At 37.1% G+C, this 22,509-nt stretch overlaps 1 protein-coding gene across 2 annotated transcripts in view; it reads right to left on the bottom strand.

Annotated features, from left to right (window-relative positions):
* Positions 1-22,509, bottom strand: part of LOC140146515 (DNA helicase MCM8-like) — a 105,503-nt gene that overhangs the window by 52,859 nt on the left and 30,135 nt on the right. For both annotated transcript variants that reach the window (XM_072168389.1, XM_072168390.1), the window contains exons 9-15: positions 21,746-21,787; positions 20,267-20,435; positions 16,837-16,905; positions 15,938-16,139; positions 15,015-15,108; positions 11,549-11,617; positions 9,573-9,723 (exon numbers count right to left, since the gene is read on the bottom strand). In XM_072168389.1, coding sequence (XP_072024490.1) covers positions 9,573-9,723; positions 11,549-11,617; positions 15,015-15,108; positions 15,938-16,139; positions 16,837-16,905; positions 20,267-20,435; positions 21,746-21,787 — 796 coding nt within the window. The remainder of the gene's footprint in view (positions 1-9,572; positions 9,724-11,548; positions 11,618-15,014; positions 15,109-15,937; positions 16,140-16,836; positions 16,906-20,266; positions 20,436-21,745; positions 21,788-22,509) is intronic.

Here is a 22,509-nt window from a genome sequence, read left to right as displayed (position 1 = left end):
CATAAGCATCAATATGATAATACTCCATTGGAGGATACACCATAAAGCAGAATCATAAGCATCAATATGATAATACTCCATTGGAGGGATACACCATAAAGCAGAATCATAAGCATCAATATGATAATACTCCATTGGAGGGATACACCATAAAGCAGAATCATAAGCATCAATATGATAATACTCCATTGGAGGATACACCATAAAGCAGAATCATAAGCATCAATATGATAATACTCCATTGGAGGGACACACCATAAAGCAGAATCATAAGCATCAATATGATAATACTCCATTGGAGGGATACACCATAAAGCAGAATCATAAGCATCAATATGATAATACTCCATTGGAGGGATACACCATAAAGCAGAATCATAAGCATCAATATGATAATACTCCATTGGAGGGATACACCATAAAGCAGAATCATAAGCATCAATATGATAATACTCCATTGGAAGGATACACCATAAAGCAGAATCATAAGCATCAATATGATAATACTCCATTGGAAGGATACACCATAAAGCAGAATCATAAGCATCAATATGATAATACTCCATTGGAGGGACACACCATAAAGCAGAATCATAAGCATCAATATGATAATACTCCATTGGAGGGACACACCATAAAGCAGAATCATAAGCATCAATATGATAATACTCCATTGGAGGATACACCATAAAGCAGAATCATAAGCATCAATATGATAATACTCCATTGGAGGGACACACCATAAAGCAGAATCATAAGCATCAATATGATAATACTCCATTGGAAGGACACACCATAAAGCAGAATCATAAGCATCAATATGATAATACTCCATTGGAAGGATACACCATAAAGCAGAATCATAAGCATCAATATGATAATACTCCATTGGAGGACACACCATAAAGCAGAATCATAAGCATCAATATGATAATACTCCATTGGAGGGACACACCATAAAGCAGAATCATAAGCATCAATATGATAATACTCCATTGGAGGGACACACCATAAAGCAGAATCATAAGCATCAATATGATAATACTCCATTGGAGGACACACCATAAAGCAGAATCATAAGCATCAATATGATAATACTCCATTGGAGGGATACACCATAAAGCAGAATCATAAGCATCAATATGATAATACTCCATTGGAGGATACACCATAAAGCAGAATCATAAGCATCAATATGATAATACTCCATTGGAGGGATACACCATAAAGCAGAATCATAAGCATCAATATGATAATACTCCATTGGAGGATACACCATAAAGCAGAATCATAAGCATCAATATGATAATACTCCATTGGAGGGATACACCATAAAGCAGAATCATAAGCATCAATATGATAATACTCCATTGGAGGGATACACCATAAAGCAGAATCATAAGCATCAATATGATAATACTCCATTGGAGGGAAACACCATAAAGCAGAATCATAAGCATCAATATGATAATACTCCATTGGAAGGATACACCATAAAGCAGAATCATAAGCATCAATATGATAATACTCCATTGGAGGGACACACCATAAAGCAGAATCATAAGCATCAATATGATAATACTCCATTGGAGGACACACCATAAAGCAGAATCATAAGCATCAATATGATAATACTCCATTGGAGGGACACACCATAAAGCAGAATCATAAGCATCAATATGATAATACTCCATTGGAGGGATACACCATAAAGCAGAATCATAAGCATCAATATGATAATACTCCATTGGAGGGACACACCATAAAGCAGAATCATAAGCATCAATATGATAATACTCCATTGGAGGATACACCATAAAGCAGAATCATAAGCATCAATATGATAATACTCCATTGGAGGGATACACCATAAAGCAGAATCATAAGCATCAATATGATAATACTCCATTGGAGGGATACACCATAAAGCAGAACCATAAGCATCAATATGATAATACTCCATTGGAGGGATACACCATAAAGCAGAACCATAAGCATCAATATGATAATACTCCATTGGAGGGACACACCATAAAGCAGAATCATAAGCATCAATATGATAATACTCCATTGGAAGGATACACCATAAAGCAGAATCATAAGCATCAATATGATAATACTCCATTGGAAGGATACACCATAAAGCAGAATCATAAGCATCAATATGATAATACTCCATTGGAGGGACACACCATAAAGCAGAATCATAAGCATCAATATGATAATACTCCATTGGAGGGACACACCAAAAAGCAGAATCATAAGCATCAATATGATAATACTCCATTGGAGGGACACACCATAAAGCAGAATCATAAGCATCAATATGATAATACTCCATTGGAGGGACACACCATAAAGCAGAATCATAAGCATCAATATGATAATACTCCATTGGAGGGATACACCATAAAGCAGAACCATAAGCATCAATATGATAATACTCCATTGGAGGGACACACCATAAAGCAGAATCATAAGCATCAATATGATAATACTCCATTGGAGGGACACACCATAAAGCAGAATCATAAGCATCAATATGATAATACTCCATTGGAAGGATACACCATAAAGCAGAATCATAAGCATCAATAGGGTCAGTCCATGTCAAAACAGACTGAGTGTACACCCACCCTCTTGGATTATGCTCTCCTTTGGCTCAGGGGTACCTTTCATGGACCCCTAGGTGAGGTCACAAGAAAAAAATTCAAATTCAATTTCGTTTCGAATGGCGGGCCATCTAAGTTTGGCGACCTTGACCAAAATTGGGAATTTAAGGTGTCCAAATGACAAAGCGCTCTCTTTGAGAGGCATTTTCTTCTTAATTAAATCAGTTGTGACCCTCTTTTTGAATGTGGTCACTCACTGGCTGTGTCTGAAAATGCCTAATGCCAAAAAAGATTGATTTTGGAATTTCGTTGGGATTTCAGAGGGGTCAAAATCAGCACTTCATACTGTTCAATCAAATTATCTTTGATTTTGAAGGACCCATGATAATGCCACAGTGCACTTATAGGTCCTAATTATGTTCAGAATGGATTAACCATGTGCAATGTCTAGGAGCAATGAAAAAAAAAGAGAAATTTCTAGACCCCTACAGAATTTTAGGCCCCCTAAAGTGGTTCAGCCACAAATGGCGCTTAAAAATCAAAGCAAATTTTGACACCTAATAACTTTTAGGTGTACACCAGATATGAATTTCTAGTCTTTTGCATCTGAAAAAGAATGTAGTCTAATGTTACTAGGAACATAAGATTTGTTTTGTATTTTTGTGTTTTGATACTTTCAAAAGGTCGTTGACCTATGAACATTTTTTTCGTCATAGCGCCCTCCGGAAAGGTCTGACACATAACAAACTATACATTTTGGAATCCTCATGACCATACGAGTAATTTGATATATATCTTGACATAATTGGGAGCATTCTGAAAATTTGACCCCCATACCTGTACTTTGCATGTGCATCGTTGCCAGGAAGTGCATTTTGACCCCTTAAAAATCCATACAGAGGATTAGAAAGTAGTTTTTCTTATTACTTGACTCAAGAGCAACTTGAAATATCAGGATAAATAATACAAATGGCTATAAAGTGATCAAAAATATAAAAAATATCATACTAAAATTGGCATTTTGTACCGTATCCTGTATGCATGGTATGTTAGGCAAAAATGACTATTTTTGAAAGCGTCAACTTAATACTAAAACACAAAAAATACAAAACAAATCTTATGTTCCTAGTAACATTAAACTACATTCTTTCAGATGCAAAAGACTAGAAATTCATATCTGGTGTACACCTAAAGTTATTAGGGGTCAAAATTTGCCGACTTTAAGTGCCATTTGTGGCTGAACCACTTTAGGGGTGGCCTAAAATTCTGTAGGGGGTCTAGAAATTTCTCTTTTTTTTTTAATTGCTCATAGACATTGGCATATGGTTAATCCATTCTGAACATAATTAGGACCTATAAGTGCACTGTGACATTATCATGGGTCCTTCAAAATCAAGATAATTTGATTGAACAGTCGAATGTTGATTTTGACCCCTCTGAAATCCCAACGAAATTCAAATCTATCTTTTTGGCATTAGGTATTTCAGACACAGCCAGTGAGTGACCACATTCAAAAAGAGGATCACAACTGATTCATTAAGAAGAAAGTGCCCCTCAAAGAGAGCACTTTGTCATTTGGACCCTAAATTCACAATTTTGGTCGAGGTCACCATAAAGCCAAACTTTGATTGCCCGCCATTCAAAAACTAAAATGGAATTTGAATTTTTTCTTGTGACCTCACCTAGGGGATCCATGAAAGCAGTACCCCTGAGCCAAAGGAGAGCAAAATCCAAGAGGGTGGGTGTACACTCAATCTGTTTCGACATGGACTGACCCAATATGATAATACTCCATTGGAGGGACACACCATAAAGCAGAATCATAAGCATCAATATGATAATACTCCATTGGAGGGACACACCATAAAGCAGAATCATAAGCATCAATATGATAATACTCCATTGGAGGATACACCATAAAGCAGAATCATAAGCATCAATATGATAATACTCCATTGGAGGGATACACCATAAAAAGCAGAATCCATAAGCATCAATATGATAATACTCCATTGGAGGGATACACCATAAAGCAGAATCATAAGCATCAATATGATAATACTCCATTGGAGGGACACACCATAAAGCAGAATCATAAGCATCAATATGATAATACTCCATTGGAGGGACACACCATAAAGCAGAATCATAAGCATCAATATGATAATACTCCATTGGAGGGATACACCATAAAGCAGAATCATAAGCATCAATATGATAATACTCCATTGGAGGGATACACCATAAAGCAGAATCATAAGCATCAATATGATAATACTCCATTGGAGGGACACACCATAAAGCAGAATCATAAGCATCAATATGATAATACTCCATTGGAGGGACACACCATAAAACAGAATCATAAGCATCAATATGATAATACTCCATTGGAGGGATACACCATAAAGCAGAATCATAAGCATCAATATGATAATACTCCATTGGAGGGACACACCATAAAGCAGAATCATAAGCATCAATATGATAATACTCCATTGGAGGGACACACCATAAAGCAGAATCATAAGCATCAATATGATAATACTCCATTGGAGGGACACACCATAAAGCAGAATCATAAGCATCAATATGATAATACTCCATTGGAGGGATACACCATAAAGCAGAATCATAAGCATCAATATGATAATACTCCATTGGAGGGACACCATAAAGCAGAATCATAAGCATCAATATGATAATACTCCATTGGAGGATACACCATAAAGCAAAGCAGAATCATAAGCATCAATATGATAATACTCCATTGGAGGGATACACCATAAAGCAGAATCATAAGCATCAATATGATAATACTCCATTGGAGGGACACACCATAAAGCAGAATCATAAGCATCAATATGATAATACTCCATTGGAGGGACACACCATAAAGCAGAATCATAAGCATCAATATGATAATACTCCATTGGAGGGACACACCATAAAGCAGAATCATAAGCATCAATATGATAATACTCCATTGGAGGGATACACCATAAAGCAGAATCATAAGCATCAATATGATAATACTCCATTGGAGGGATAAAGCAGAATCATAAGCATCAAATGATAATACTCCATTGCACACCATAAAGCAGAATCATAAGCATCAATATGATAATACTCCATTGGAGGGACACACCATAAAGCAGAATCATAAGCATCAATATGATAATACTCCATTGGAGGGATACACCATAAAGCAGAATCATAAGCATCAATATGATAATACTCCATTGGAGGGATACACCATAAAGCAGGAATCATAAGCATCAATATGATAATACTCCATTGGAGGGACACACCATAAAGCAGAATCATAAGCATCAATATGATAATACTCCATTGGAGGGACACACCATAAAGCAGAATCATAAGCATCAATATATGATAATACTCCATTGGAGGGATACACCATAAAGCAGAATCATAAGCATCAATATGATAATACTCCATTGGAGGGACACACCATAAAGCAGAATCATAAGCATCAATATGATAATACTCCATTGGAGGATACACCATAAAGCAGAATCATAAGCATCAATATGATAATACTCCATTGGAGGGACACACCATAAAGCAGAATCATAAGCATCAATATGATAATACTCCATTGGATGGACACACCATAAAGCAGAATCATAAGCATCAATATGATAATACTCCATTGGAGGGACACACCATAAAGCAGAATCATAAGCATCAATATGATAATACTCCATTGGAGGGATACACCATAAAGCAGAATCATAAGCATCAATATGATAATACTCCATTGGAGGGATACACCATAAAGCAGAATCATAAGCATCAATATGATAATACTCCATTGGAGGGATACACCATAAAGCAGCAGAATCATAAGCATCAATATGATAATACTCCATTGGAGGGATACACCATAAAGCAGAATCATAAGCATCAATATGATAATACTCCATTGGAGGGATACACCATAAAGCAGAATCATAAGCATCAATATGATAATACTCCATTGGAGGGATACACCATAAAGCAGAATCATAAGCATCAATATGATAATACTCCATTGGAAGGATACACCATAAAGCAGAATCATAAGCATCAATATGATAATACTCCATTGGAGGGACACACCATAAAGCAGAATCATAAGCATCAATATGATAATACTCCATTGGAGGACACACCATAAAGCAGAATCATAAGCATCAATATGATAATACTCCATTGGAGGACACACCATAAAGCAGAATCATAAGCATCAATATGATAATACTCCATTGGAGGGACACACCATAAAGCAGAATCATAAGCATCAATATGATAATACTCCATTGGAGGGACACACCATAAAGCAGAATCATAAGCATCAATATGATAATACTCCATTGGAGGGACACACCATAACAATATGATAATACTCCATTGGAAAGGACACATAAAGCAGAATCATAAGCATCAATATGATAATACTCCATTGGAGGGATACTCAGAATCATAAGCATCAATATGATAATACTCCATTGGAGGGACACACCATAAAGCAGAATCATAAGCATCAATATGATAATACTCCATTGGAGGGATACACCATAAAGCAGAATCATAAGCATCAATATGATAATACTCCATAGGGATAGCAGAATCATAAGCATCAATATGATAATACTCCATTGGAGGGATACACCATAAAGCAGAATCATAAGCATCAATATGATAATACTCCATTGGAGGGATACACCATATAATGCAGAATCATAAGCATCAATATGATAATACTCCATTGGAGGACACACCATAAAGCAGAATCATAAGCATCAATATGATAATACTCCATTGGAGGGATACACCATAAAGCAGAATCATAAGCATCAATATGATAATACTCCATTGGAGGGACACACCATAAAGCAGAATCATAAGCATCAATATGATAATACTCCATTGGAAGGATACACCATAAAGCAGAATCATAAGCATCAATATGATAATACTCCATTGGAAGGATACACCATAAAGCAGAATCATAAGCATCAATATGATAATACTCCATTGGAGGGACACACCATAAAGCAGAATCATAAGCATCAATATGATAATACTCCATTGGAGGGACACACCATAAAGCAGAATCATAAGCATCAATATGATAATACTCCATTGGAGGGACACACCAGAAAAGCAGAATCATAAGCATCAATATGATAATACTCCATTGGAGGGACACACCATAAAGCAGAATCATAAGCATCAATATGATAATACTCCATTGGAACGGATACACCATAAAGCAGAATCATAAGCATCAATATGATAATACTCCATTGGAGGGACACACCATAAAGCAGAATCATAAGCATCAATATGATAATACTCCATTGGAGGGATACACCATAAAGCAGAATCATAAGCATCAATATGATAATACTCCATTGGAGGGATACACCATAAAGCAGAATCATAAGCATCAATATGATAATACTCCATTGGAGGGATACACCATAAAGCAGAATCATAAGCATCAATATGATAATACTTCATTGGAGGGACACACCATAAAGCAGAATCATAAGCATCAATATGATAATACTCCATTGGAGGGACAGACCATAAAGCAGAATCATAAGCATCAATATGATAATACTCCATTGGAGGGATACACCATAAAGCAGAATCATAAGCATCAATGATAATACTCCATTGGAGGGATACACCATAAAGCAGAATCATAAGCATCAATATGATAATACTCCATTGGAGGGATACACCATAAAGCAGAATCATAAGCATCAATATGATAATACTCCATTGGAGGGATACACCATAAAGCAGAATCATAAGCATCAATGTGATAATACTCCATTGGAAGGACACACCATAAAGCAGAATCATAAGCATCAATATGATAATACTCCATTGGAGGGATACACCATAAAGCAGAATCATAAGCATCAATATGATAATACTCCATTGGAGGGATACACCATAAAGCAGAATCATAAGCATCAATATGATAATACTCCATTGGAGGGATACACCATAAAGCAGAATCATAAGCATCAATGTGATAATACTCCATTGGAAGGACACACCATAAAGCAGAATCATAAGCATCAATATGATAATACTCCATTGGAGGGATACACCATAAAGCAGAATCATAAGCATCAATATGATAATACTCCATTGGAGGGATACACCATAAAACAGAATCATAAGCATCAATATGATAATACTCCATTGGAGGGACACACCATAAAGCAGAATCATAAGCATCAATATGATAATACTCCATTGGAGGGATACACCATAAAGCAGAATCATAAGCATCAATATGATAATACTCCATTGGAGGGATACACCATAAAGCAGAATCATAAGCATCAATATGATAATACTCCATTGGAAGGATACACCATAAAGCAGAATCATAAGCATCAATATGATAATACTCCATTGGAGGGATACACCATAAAGCAGAATCATAAGCATCAATATGATAATACTCCATTGGAGGGATACACCATGAAGCAGAATCATAAGCATCAATATGACCAAGGCAAGAGCTCTCACAACTAGGCCAAAATTTAATAATACACATGCGAACATGCACAATTCCAGAAATTCTTAAGAACAAAACTCCCTTTCCCTTGCAATGGGAATGGCTAAATCGCTAGTTGTAGATGGACGAGTTGTGCTTTGGCGAGTTGTGAGGCAAGTTGTAGAGCGAGTTGTTGATCAGTTTGTGGTTGCTCAGATTAATTATTGCTTTATTTTATCTTCAATTCAATTTATGGGGGACACATTCCACCATGGAAACATTTACAGGGGTCTCAAATCTGTCTTCACAGGAAGGTCTTTCTGTACGACAAAAATTTTTACAGTGAAAAGAGTGAAAGAGTGAGTGGAAGGGGATAGAAGGAGAGAAAAAGAGGGAAAATATTAGGGATAAATATTACAAAGACTAACCTTGGTCTCCAAGAACTAATGCTCCAGCTTCTAAGGAATAATCGCCTGAGTTTCCATCTTTTGAAAGCGTAACGGTTAGACCGGATGTCGTTGTTGTATTTCCGCAAACATAAACACCACGTGGAGCTATATTGGATGCTGCCTGTAGCATCTGTAAATGTAAAGAAAAAATGTCAGTCTCAAGGACAGCCCAAAGCCAGGATTGGTTTGCAGGGGGTCATAAAAATAATCTTTCAGACGTTCACATTAAACTAGAATCACACAGTTCATAATTAATGTGACAAACACAAAGAATATGCAAATAAGGTCATCAATATTCATAAATATATAAATAATCAAACCTAAAACAAAACTATTCAGTATTTGTGTATATTTAGTTTACATATCTATTATATTTATTTATTTAGTTGGTTAGTTATTCATCGGTTTATTTATATCAATTGATCGATTGATTACTTGAATACTTAATAGATTGATAATTGATTGATTAGTTGCTGTGGGACTTTTATATGATTTGGCATCGTACATTCGATACATCATTGACTCATTCCATCAATCAATATCAAAGATTAATATTGCACTTAAAAGCTTATTGGTTCTACACCGTAAAAACTTACGTTAGCATATGTGCTTGCTATCGAGCGCTTTTAAAACATGCAAACATGAAGAGCCTCATCCACAAATGTGTAAAGGGTTTAGAGAAAATCATCTATACACATACTTATATACGAACAAGTAAACCTGCAAATGTGTGTCTCAACCCCATTAGCTCAGTTGGTAAAGCGTCGCACTTTGGTACAATTTCATGTTTTCAAAAGCGCTCGATAGTAAGCACATATGCTAACTATTGAGTTTTTACGGTATGTATTTAACACTCGAGCAGTCCAGGTTTGGTTCCCAGTTCTGCATTTTTCTCCACTAAAGAAGGATATTACATACTTTTCGTTACCTACTTATAAAATTCATGCCGGGAGCCAAGCACCAGTATGTCTGATTAGTGTAGATTGATATTTGTTTATCACACAAGGACACCCACATCCACATGCAAGGGGTTGTCAAAGGGGTGGGAACAGAAGACATGCCCCCCACACACTTTTCAAAACAGAGGGACAAAATAATGTTAACCCCATAAATGGCTTCAATTGGGGCTTTATTTTGAAAAAAATACCTTATGCAAGTCTATTATTAGACTCATTTTGAGTTGTTCTATTGTAAGTAGTAAATAGTAGAAGGAAGAAAGGGCTGTGGTGCACCCTTGCAAATCAAATTCTAATTGACATCTGTAGATCAGAAAAAAAATGCATAGAAAATAATAAGCTATATTAAAAAATTCAAAGTGTCCCTAGGGGTCAACAGGGGTCAAATTTCATACAACAGGGTTAAAATTTCAAAATTGCTCAGATTTTATCCAAAACCACACCAAGGTATTATACTGTTCTTGAGTAAAAAACAGAAAGGTCAAAATTGGGTGGGGGGGTCATATTTTGGCCAAATAGGGGTCAAAAACTAAATCTGATTTCAATGAAAATGGTCTCAAAATTTTTCCTGTTTTTTTGACAAAATCAGAGCAATTTTGAAATTTTAACCCTGCAGTATGAAATTTGACCCCTGTTGACCCTAGGGACATTTTTTGAATTTGTAAACACAGCTTGTTGTTTTCTCCCCATTTCATCTGATCTAGACACATAGATTGGAAGTTGATTTCCAAGCCGGCACGCGATAGGCCCTTCATCCAACTAAACTATTTCTAATGATAATATCTTGGCAAAATTTGATGCTTAATATGGCAATCCTATCAAATATGAGGGTACATATATTATTGACAAAAGGTCACTCCCCTTAAAACCTTTATTGAAACAGGAGTTATTCTAGATTTGATGGAAGTACCTACACTTTGAATCAATCAGTCCTGTTGCCAGTATTCAAATGTTATCGGTATAGAAAAACAGTGCAAAAACAAACAGAAACAATCTTACCTGGCTTTTACCCAAGCCTGGATCTCCTACCACTAAGATATGAGGATCTCCACGAACTGGTATCCGATTCTATAAATAGATGAAATAGTTAGAAAAGCAAAAGATAAATAACAAATACAGCAGGTAACATGGTTTGTGGTTTGTGGTTTAAACAAATGCAAATGCGTTTTTTTTTTTTTTTTTATGCCCGACTTTTTTCATGGTATTTGGAGAAAAAAATCTGATTTTCACGAATTTTTCCGAAAAACTAACAAAAAAAAAAATTTGAAAAAAAAAAAATCTGCATTTCTTTTTTCCAAATCCCACGAATTTACAATGCTTGCGCACGAGCTTTGAGACAAACCTTGTTTTTTTTTTTGGCCTTAAAATATTTATACATAGCACATACCTACATGTACCTACAGATCATTAGTCTCCACAGCGACGCCCCAATGTTGCTTAAACCAAAAATTGAGTGATTTAAATCGCGATTTATATCAGTGATTTAAATCTGCATGATTTAAATCAAACAACCCTGACCCTTCCTGTTAGTTATTACTCGTATTATTTCAACATTTTGTATGAAGAAAAACAAAATTAAAATTTGACGGAAATCGTAAGGCTTTAAAGGAAGGGAGAAAGTTTGCTTTCACTCACGACCCTGCCTGGGTTTTGAACAGGCTCCCCTCCGGTGCCAACAGAACCAGGGGCGTAGCCAGCTTTCTTGGTTGCGGGTGTGGGGGCAAAATAAATATTTTGTGGGCAAAGATGAAAAAATGATCCGGTAACACTATTTTGACCCGATATTATCAGCGAGATATATACATATTTTTACCATTTTAGAGAGAGATAGTGTACAAGTGAAGGATTCAAACTTCCAAAATGCTTCATTGGGACAATGTACATGTGTAGCGTGCAACAATTTTGTATTTTGAACAATTTTGGTCCATGATCGAGGTGAAAAGGGCTTGGGACACAATTTGAATTTTACACTATTTTGGTCCATAATCGGGGTGAATTTCGGCTGGAAAACAGGCTCCTTGCCCCTTTTCCTTTATTCTGCCTTCCCAATTTTCTCTTCCATTTTTGTCAGAGGGATACATTTCTCTTAAATTCAATTCATCCTCTTGGACCAGAACCAAAGTTCTGCAAGCTAAGCTGAAAACTATGTTTTATGAACACACTATAGAAAAAAGGGAAAATTTGGCTTTATCATGTTTATGTCATATTTATATAACATTTTCTCTGATATAACTATGTGGGGCTACTTTCATTCCAGATATCCAAGCACATTTTTCATTGGTTGGATACTGGCCCTGGAACAAGGGTATTTGTTATTAGGGGAAAAACACCATAGAATATGTATATGCATTTATTAACAAGTTATTTTCATTGCCCTGACATAACCCTTCATCAACTAGACACTGTTGAAAATAATTAATTTTTAATGACTCCTCAGGACACAGTTATGTGAGAGGAGCTGCAATTCCCAAAGTAGATTCAAAGGCCTGAGTGACACCCCCTCATATGCATGGCTTATTGCCCGTCTATTTGTTCTCCTTCGCAGCCAGTTTGGTCTCAGAGTGCTACAATAAGAGAAACGCTACATGTACTTCAATCTTAAAAGTGAGGACAGGACCTTGTTTAAGAGCTTTCTCTTTCTTAGAATCTGTTTGTTTGCTATTTTGTCTTTGACTTTCTTAAATGACCAGCCAGGATAGCCAAAGCGCCTGCTTGATCTTTTCTTCTAGTTTTTTGTCCTCGTCTTCCGTTACTACACAGTCCATTCTGTCTAATAGAGTGCGAAAATACACCCAGTTTGTGGTGTATGGGATGGTGGGAGGCAAAAATTAGGTATTGGTCAGTATGGGTGACCTTTCTATAGACTAACAACTTGACTGAGCCATCTGCTTTTTGGACAATTAGAGTGTCCAAAAAAACGGAATAGTGCCTTCATGTTCTTTCTCATAAGTAAATTTAATGCTCTGGTGCTCTAATGCTCTATGGATCGCTCTGGTTTAGGTGACTGGTGAGATTATTGACCTGATCTTCCTTAACTATTTCCAATATGTCATCGACATATCTTTTCCAGAAACTTCAAATATAAATTGGCCACCACCGGGGAAACTGGGCTACCCATAGCAGCACTGAACTGTTGTTTGTAAATTTTCCTGCGAAACAAAAAATACGTAGTGGTGAGGATAAATCGTAGCAATACCATCACATCAGTAATCGAGAGCAGGGTTCTTTCTTTCAAGGTATTATCATTCTCTAACCAAGCTTTGATCACGACAAGGGATTTGTCAATGGGAGTGTTTGTAAACAAAGACACAACATCATGCGAGTTACAACGGAGTGTGAATACTATATGGTTTTATGTCGGGCAATTTTCTTGCCAAATCCTTCCTTGATCCTCTCCTGGCTGTAAATACACCCTCTACAGTCCAGATACGTCCAACCGGAAGTAAGCATCATCCATCAACATTCTGATGATGCCTATCAACCATGATAGGCGAAACCATTAATAGTGAGTAAATTATTCGGTTTTGTTTCAATGAAAATTTTATCTCCATTATGTTTGTTCCATGGACAAAAGAGATAACAGACCTTACGTGTCCCAGCAGTCAACGTCTCAGCATCACACGATAATGGGCCCATTGGTCCATGAAATGTGACAGGCGAAACTGCTACTCACGTATCGTGTATACGCGAAAGGCATGCAACACTGGCGTAATTGTAAGACACGCATGATCGAACAATCGGCCCTCATGAATATGCGGAAATTCACAGCATGCAAAACACAGGGACTTTGAGGTTGCGAATGGTCTGTAGTTATCTGTGGTTTGTTGCATTTGTGTATGGAGAGCCATTGTACTAGAAATACCTTTTAAAAGCATTAAATTTGTATCACCCTGGCTGCCCTGTGCACTGGAAAACCAGAATTTGTTATTTAAAAAGAAACAAAAATCACTCCAGTTGTGGAAGATATAGGTAAAGCCATAATACAGGGGAGTACGGGTTTCAAAGTGATTAACTCTGACCACTTACCTTTGAAAAACATACTCTCCCCATGGAAGATATTTCCGAAATCTTCCACAGGTGTAGTGTGGATTTCAACTGGAATAGCCCATTCTTGCCAAATTTGTAGCCGGGGGTTGGGCAATGTGAAATCTGGGAGGTGACAAAAAGCTGGATATTTTGCAAAATAAGTGGTATTTTTAGTTCTGACTGATTAGACTCAAGTTAGAGGGAGGGAACAGAGAACTGTAAAAGTGGTAATTTTTGTGGGTGTAATTTTTTGTGCTTTGCCTATTTTGACCAACATTGCTTGGTTTTCATTTTAGCAACTGAGTTTTCTTACATAAGGCCTATGAATAAAAAGAACATATTCGCATGTTTTTATTTTCGTGGTAGCTGTGTTGCGTGTTAAAATTAATGTACCACAAAAATGTCCACTTTTACAGTATATCAAATTATCAATACATACCTTGTCATTGACAAACTTGTGGCTGCCTCCAAACAAACCCAGGATAAGTCCAGTTTTGACTAATTCATGCCCATATATGGCAGGACAAAGAGACCTGAATGAAAGAAATCATTGGAAATAGTAAATGGCTAATTAAATTTCTGCAAAAAAGGAAACTTTTGTGCAACATTTAATTTCACACTAACTGGGAGCAGCTGCAGAGACATGCATTATTCCTTTAGTGCATAGTTCAGTGTAAGTAAACTTGGAATCACAAAATTTGTAAAAAGTGACTTCAACACTACTTGTTTATTTTGCTTACCGTGAGCGCTTTGGAGGAACAGCTGATGTTGCTAGCTCTGATATTTTCTTGGAAACGGCTAGAGATGGCTAGTGTTGAAGTCTACTTTTAAATTCTCTTCATTTTATTACCACTATGTATGAACCTGCTATTCTCGCTGTTTCACTTATTTGACCTCTGGTGGCCCCTGATGAGCACACACAAACTAACGCCCTGCAGGACAAAATTCAGACCGATTCAGTTTTTTTGCACACCGGACCGGCAGATCTGAATTACGATCCATTCTAGCTTTTCCAAATCGGATCCGAAGTTTCCAATCGGATCCGATCAATGTTATATGAAAACTAAGAATGACCTACATGTATGCAATCACCCATATTCATAATAATTATGGATTTACTGTGAATGAAGAAATTAGTGAACACAATGATGCTAATTTTTTCCTGATCCTGACTTGAACGGAAAGAAAGAACCCTGGTCCGTTACAACTCGATGAGAACTCACCCCGATTCAGCATAACCTAATATGCCCCAATCCGCTCTGATCCGTAAATTCTGAAAAATTTTCAATCTGATCCGCTTTCGTTCCGGGTATTTCAGATTTTCGGGTTGCCTTGCAGGGCGTTAATACAAACAAACCTTACCCTACAATGAGCTGAAAAAGTTGTTTCTGGGCCTGTATTTCCTGAATGGCGTACAGTTCCTTGATGGTGAAATCCATTGCTACCTCTGATGAAGCGCCTTCCTCATCACGAGATGATTTCTTGCCACGTTTTAGATTTTGAACAGAGTTGGCATGTAGGTATAGAAGAAACATGCACTTGTCCTTGTTGTTGCGTCCTCTTCCTGCAATGAAATATATTAGTATGAATAAAATTTTCGTCATCTTTTCTAAACAAGAGCAGCAATGCGGCAGAATTCTGACCATTTTTAAATACCAATATTTTTAAATTCAATGAATGATCTTGAAAAAGCAGCAGAAAATTATAAAATGATCGAAATTATATAACAGACACACCCTAACCCCCACGATGTTTCACGGATTCACATTGATCTCGGGGTCAGATTTAGGCCCAAATCCATGGATTTTCGCGGATCCACAGAGAAATCTCATGCCTGGGAAAAAAGGAACTTTTAAAGAGATGTATTTCATTCACCTATGTTAGGACATTAAAATTAGAATTCCTGGTATTTCCCAGAATCTCTGTAATTCCCACTGAAGCCAAAATTAATGGCTGTGGTGGTATTTATCGGTAAATACCAGGACTTCCCACCTGGCACCTTTTGCTCTGGTATTTACAGCCCAGCCCAAGCAATCAGGCTTGGAAATAAGCCATATGATAATAGAATATAAAAAAGTCTGGATGCCACACAAATGTTAATTTCTTTTGTTTAGCTGTGTGGATTTTTAAAATAGCCCCTGGCTCAGTGAAAAAAAAAACATGGTGGCAAGGAAAAGCTAGGGAACCAGGGGCCTTCTTGCAAATAAGTAGCCCTGGCTCTCAAAATCCTTATTTCCAAGCCAATGGGTGGATAGACTTACCTTCGTCAATATTTGAGACTTTGACAATGCCACTGATTGTTACAACATCCCCAGGGACACAGCTGTCAACTGGTATAAAAAAAAAAAAGAATTAGGGTCATTTGTACACATGAAAATGTAAGCAAAAAGAAAAAAAATGTGACAGCTCCCCGAATGGTCAGCAGAGCCCATCAGAGCAAGGCTTTAAGCGGCCTTATATCTCCTATTTTACAAAATGTCCTATAATTCCTGTTTTTTTTTCATTTTCAGCAAAGTTGACCACAAATTAACATTGATCTATTATATGAAAAGTTCCTATAGTGTAGAAGCCTTACATAATTGTTGATGGACATTGACACACCCCTACCCACACACACAACAGTGACAGACACAAAACACCCTGACACACACAACTCGTTATGCCATAAAGGTATTTTCTTTTAGACAACCCAACAAGAAAAACTGATGGTGAGACCTCAGGTATGTGGTGATATTTAACAAAATCATCATCCATTGAGAACATTCTTGATGCTGACTACCTTGCCATCACAAGTGTCAGGAACATTGACACTTTAAGAGGCCAATTTGAGTGGTCAGTACATTCAATTACATGCACCACCTGAGTGCACTAAACATGGTCAGAGTACTGACTTGGAAATAGTGGAGTACAGCATAGACTTAGGGATTCAAACATGTTTCACCGTTGTTCATCACCGATTAACAACGATGCGTCCGCGAGGGCAGCGAAGTAAACCACGCAGATGCGCTGGACGCGAAGTTGTTAATCGGTGATGAACAACGGTGAAACATGATTGAATCCTTTTCAACAACGAAAACAAGCTAAAGATCATATAATTCACATGATTATTTCCCCGATTATTTCATGAGGAATGTCAGTTAGTCATTGACAGTCAGCCTTACAAAAAGATCTGTGATTTCTGTTGATATCAGCAATAAAACTGAATAAAACGGCAATCTTTATCCGATACTTTCAAAATACTGAAGCTTACTGAATTCAACTTGTAAGCGTGATACGCACGCAGATTCCAGACATGACGAATTTTACGCGCACACGCGTAACACGGATGTGCGCTGGCGTTCACGTATACGCTTACTGCAAAAGTGTGGATTCATCACGGATTAACAACGGCTGGCTCCTGTACAAAAGTATAGGAAGAGTTGTTGAAAGAGGTATAATGCTCTGCCATGGCCCTGCTAGGTGCTAACACAGGCATGGAATCCTACGTAATATGTATCATGTTCGCTTCCATCTAGCGATCAATAACCTGAATAACCATTGTGTAATTCAATTCAATGTACATGCTCATACACATGTGGTTCTTTGATGTCAATCGCATACAATATAACCTGTGATCAATAATGAACGTTGGTCAAAAGACAAGCTTACTGAAGTGACAAATTATATACATGTAGGTTCATCATTTATGCATATTGCCTTGAAAATCATAGAAAGCAACTGCTTGATCAACCCAAATGATTTTATTAGCGTTATTTCTAAACCAAATTTCAAAACTACAAAGTGTTTTACCTGACTTTTGACCCAGAAATGTATGAATTTGATGAGAAATTGTGCTGAAAAATAATATTTTACAAGTCAGATTCAGAAAGAAAATCTCATTACACACGTTAATTACATCACAGTCCAAACATAGATGGTTATTAAGTTCATGGAGAATGTTACAAACTGTTGTATCTTTTGCCATATTGTTTTTCTATAGGGAATAATGTTTTATCGTTAAAAAAGGACATGAAAACCTATCAAAAATACAACAAAAACATGCATCGCTATTTGTATGCATAAAGCAAATGATAAGAATTGTACAGAAGTGACCTAACACTTATGAAGGCTGTATCTTGAGAAAGCGCATGGTCTGATGCTAGAATCTTGGCAAGGACACTCTGGTGAAATAAAGAAAAATATATGTGATTGATTTTGTGTGACTTTTGAGCGTTAAATGTTTCAAAATTTAAAAATGAACAAAATGTGAGTAACTATGATGTCATCAACATGACAATAATATTCATGATAAATAATTATTGCTCCCTAAAAAAGAAATGGTTAACAAATGGTTTGAATACATCGCATCGACCTTATAGTAACTGTATCTAGAAATTTGTGCAAGTTACTTGTCAATTTTCGCCAGAAACAAGCTTTTTCTACGGTTACTGCCCAGCTCATTAGCGCGATATGGGATATTCTTTACCTCGAGTTTACTGCCCTCTGTTGACGACAGGGCTTCGAACTCTTATCAAGGCGATCTAAGAAGTGCAGGGCCGTGCTGCCTGCTAGCAATAGGCTTCAACATAAAAAGGTTTTGAGATATTTTCTCAAAATATCAAGAGCTATCTCAAGAACTACTGAACCAATTATACTAGGCTTGTTTGTATTCATTTTAATGCATTTTTCATGCTGATTCCAAATATGGTCATACAAATTTACAATTCTGAAATTTTTGAAATTAAAAAATAAATCTTCTGCAGTCGACAGCCACCTGGCGTGTCTACGAAGAGATGTTGTTTGGTTTGAGGAAAGCACAGCAATACATTCAATTCATACAGGTGTTATCCTATTGTGCACATATGATAGGATAGCTAATAGTACAGCAGCGTGCACAAAGGGGGCTATAGCCCCCCACACTTTTGTCAGTCACTTGGGTGAAAAAGCAATCAGTCGGGGGACATGCATCTAGCCAGGGACATTCATGGCTACTACATTTTTGTCATATGTGCATTGCTGATTGGATGAGATGTTGTAATGCAATAGTAATATGGTTAAGAGTATTTGCTTTAAAAAGTTACCTTTTCAGAGTCTTGGTTAGCAGCGACGTAGCTTGTGACACCATCACTTCATTCAGCGTAGTGATGTTTACAATCCTCCGACTTCCCTGACCTTTCAGCCATAGAGATACAGACACTAAAACCTACACTCAACAGGGACATCAGATATGACCTGCCCACCATTTATGATCTGCTGACACTTGAAGACCCATCGGGTGGTCAGGTGACCGGAGGATTATAAACATCACTACGCCGAGTCGAGATGGTTGTCACAAGCTCCGTCACTGCTAACCAAGACTCTGAAAAAGGTAACTTTTTAAGCAAATGTCAAAAATGACAGAGTCCAATATCAGTATCCACACTGCTACTGTTAAAAGTAGTCAATAACAAGAAAAACTTGGAATATTTAGCCTCCCCACTATTTATATTAACTATCAAGTGCCCTGGCATAAAAATTGGGGTCAACAATTCACAATTTTAGTCAGCAAATTGGCAAGAAATATTTCTGTTGGCAAAAAAGCAAGATGAAAATACTTTAACAGTCAGAGGAATCAAGTCCCTCCATTTTGAAAACCTGCACACACCACTGAAATGATGCAAATAGCCCTGGCAGCTGAAAGCACCAACAAACCAATACAACACCACCACCCACCTAAATCAAGGGTCAGTTCACATTCCACTGTCCTAGGTATACGTCCTGCTTCCCTCCGACCATCCGTCATTATCTCCTGTAGTTTAATGGTTTGCCAGTCCACCGTCTCTGTCAGTGGGGAACTCTGTTTGGGAGCAAAAGATCTGCCGCGACACTCTGGGGCTAGACACTGCAAAGAACATGGGGTTCAAATTTACAACTTTGATATAAGTTGAACAGATTGAGCCCATTTATTGGTCGAGCTATGAGTTTTAAAATATTGGACGAGACATAGTTGGACCCACTTGGAACCTTACAAACCAACCGAAATCTTCTGTTCCTATGTTTAATACTCGGACACAACACTGTACATTTGAAAGTAATGAATGTATCTATCAAGTGTGTGATGCTGTCAACACTATTACATGACTGAAAAATTATACCATCAAGCTATGCAATGTTACTATAGGGTCCACAACTTATAAGTTCCCCCCTAAATACTTTTTTAAATAAATCGAAAAATATTTGACGAAATTTGTTTTACACATATGGAGCAAATTAAAGCGTCACACATCACTGCGTTCAGTCACAATGGAAAAGAAATTACCGTTTTAAACAATGTTAGAAGTCAATAGGATTCAACTCTCAAACAATACAGTAGACCAGGCCTATTTAGAGGATGTTTAAAGGCATTCCCATAACCCAATGGGGTTTCTGACCTTGGTATGTCTGGCTTTTGTACACATGTGGCCAGTTGACCATACTTTGCATTGGGATTGTGTGCAAATATCTGGTGTTTTCATCCTTTTATTTAACATTCAAAACATTGAGACTTATGGATAAAATTAATGCAGTGGGACAATATGAATGTTTCCTGTAAGAAATTCAAATATAAGTTGTAAGTCTCGACTATTAGCTTGTTGGCTGCAGTTTTAAAATTACCATTTTGTGTGTGTGTGGCAATGGGGACTTTGCCTTTAAAATTAGGTTATATTGATCAAATTTCCCAATCATAGTGCATTGTAGGAATGCCTTTAAGCCTCCTCTGAGGCCTAAAATCTGACTGCTATGGACTCAGGTTCAACTTTTAAAACAGCCTCTTTTCTTACACAATTAACCATTGTGACTGAATGAATGATGTGTGACGCCATAAACTGGTCCACATGTGTAATACAAATAGGGCTGTACATACCTTTTACATTTCGTAAAATATTTTCCGACTTATTTTAAAAAGTATTAGGGGGACTGTGGATCCTATATAAGTAGCTGGTCGAAAAGATCAGAATTTGTACACCTGTGTTGACTGTAAAAACAATTAATATTGCATCTGACCGGATTTGAACCAGAACCTTCTTATTACTAGCACTATCCTCTAACCAAATGATACACAGGCAGTGCCCGTCGGGCATGTTGGAGAAAAGCAGTTTGGTTAAAACCTATAGGTATTATATTTGAATGTTTATGTGCTCTAGTCACTCTTTAATTTTGTTTGGTACTCACTTTTGTTGGTAATATGAATCTTCCATCAGGCAAAGTCACAACCTGAAAGAGGTCAGAAATGTCAAGTTGAATCTCAAAAAATTAGTGCTGTATTTTTCTGGAATGGGAAGCAGTATTAATGTATTCTGTAGTATAATGCTTCAACATTGGGCATTCTTGTTGTTTCCACATTTACTATTGGTTTATTCTATATTAGTTCGCCTCCAAACAAGGACACATTTAGGACTATGTGTGTATGTATACGAGATGCAATTTTCCCTAGCAACCGCGGACAGTAAATTTAATGCACAATAGAGGATGTATCTCGCAAATGCATTATACATGTAATTGTGGTCGGTTGCAGATCTCCAAAACCGAGGATGGTCCCCCTTTGCAGAGTGGTCCACAGTTTAAATGTGAAATGTTATGTGCATGTCCTCGTTTGTCAGTAAACACATACGCACCCTGTAGCTCAAGTATCGCTAAAATGCATTTAGCATGCATTTGAGGTCTAATGCAGCAGTTTGAAAACAAGGATTGTCCTCGGTTGCAGGTAAGCTTACAGTTTAGAGTGAAAAGCTTGCGTGTGTCCTCATTTGCAGACAAACACCAACGTACCCCACACCCCACCATGTACAACCAACAGCAATAGAGGCTGTCAGCGTGACGTCATATGCTGCCATCTTGTGGGTACACGCTGTGATGGTTGTTCGATCTCCATGCGTGACCAGCAAAATCAATGCGTTAATGCTTGATAACAGGTGCGTGCGAAGCTGCACCCTGCG

The sequence above is a fragment of the Amphiura filiformis genome, chromosome 2 (genome assembly GCF_039555335.1).
Source record: "Amphiura filiformis chromosome 2, Afil_fr2py, whole genome shotgun sequence".
Lineage (NCBI taxonomy): Eukaryota > Metazoa > Echinodermata > Ophiuroidea > Amphilepidida > Amphiuridae > Amphiura > Amphiura filiformis.
The sequence above is the reverse complement of the archived record's forward strand: the minus strand, read 5'-3'. Positions and strand labels throughout refer to the sequence as shown.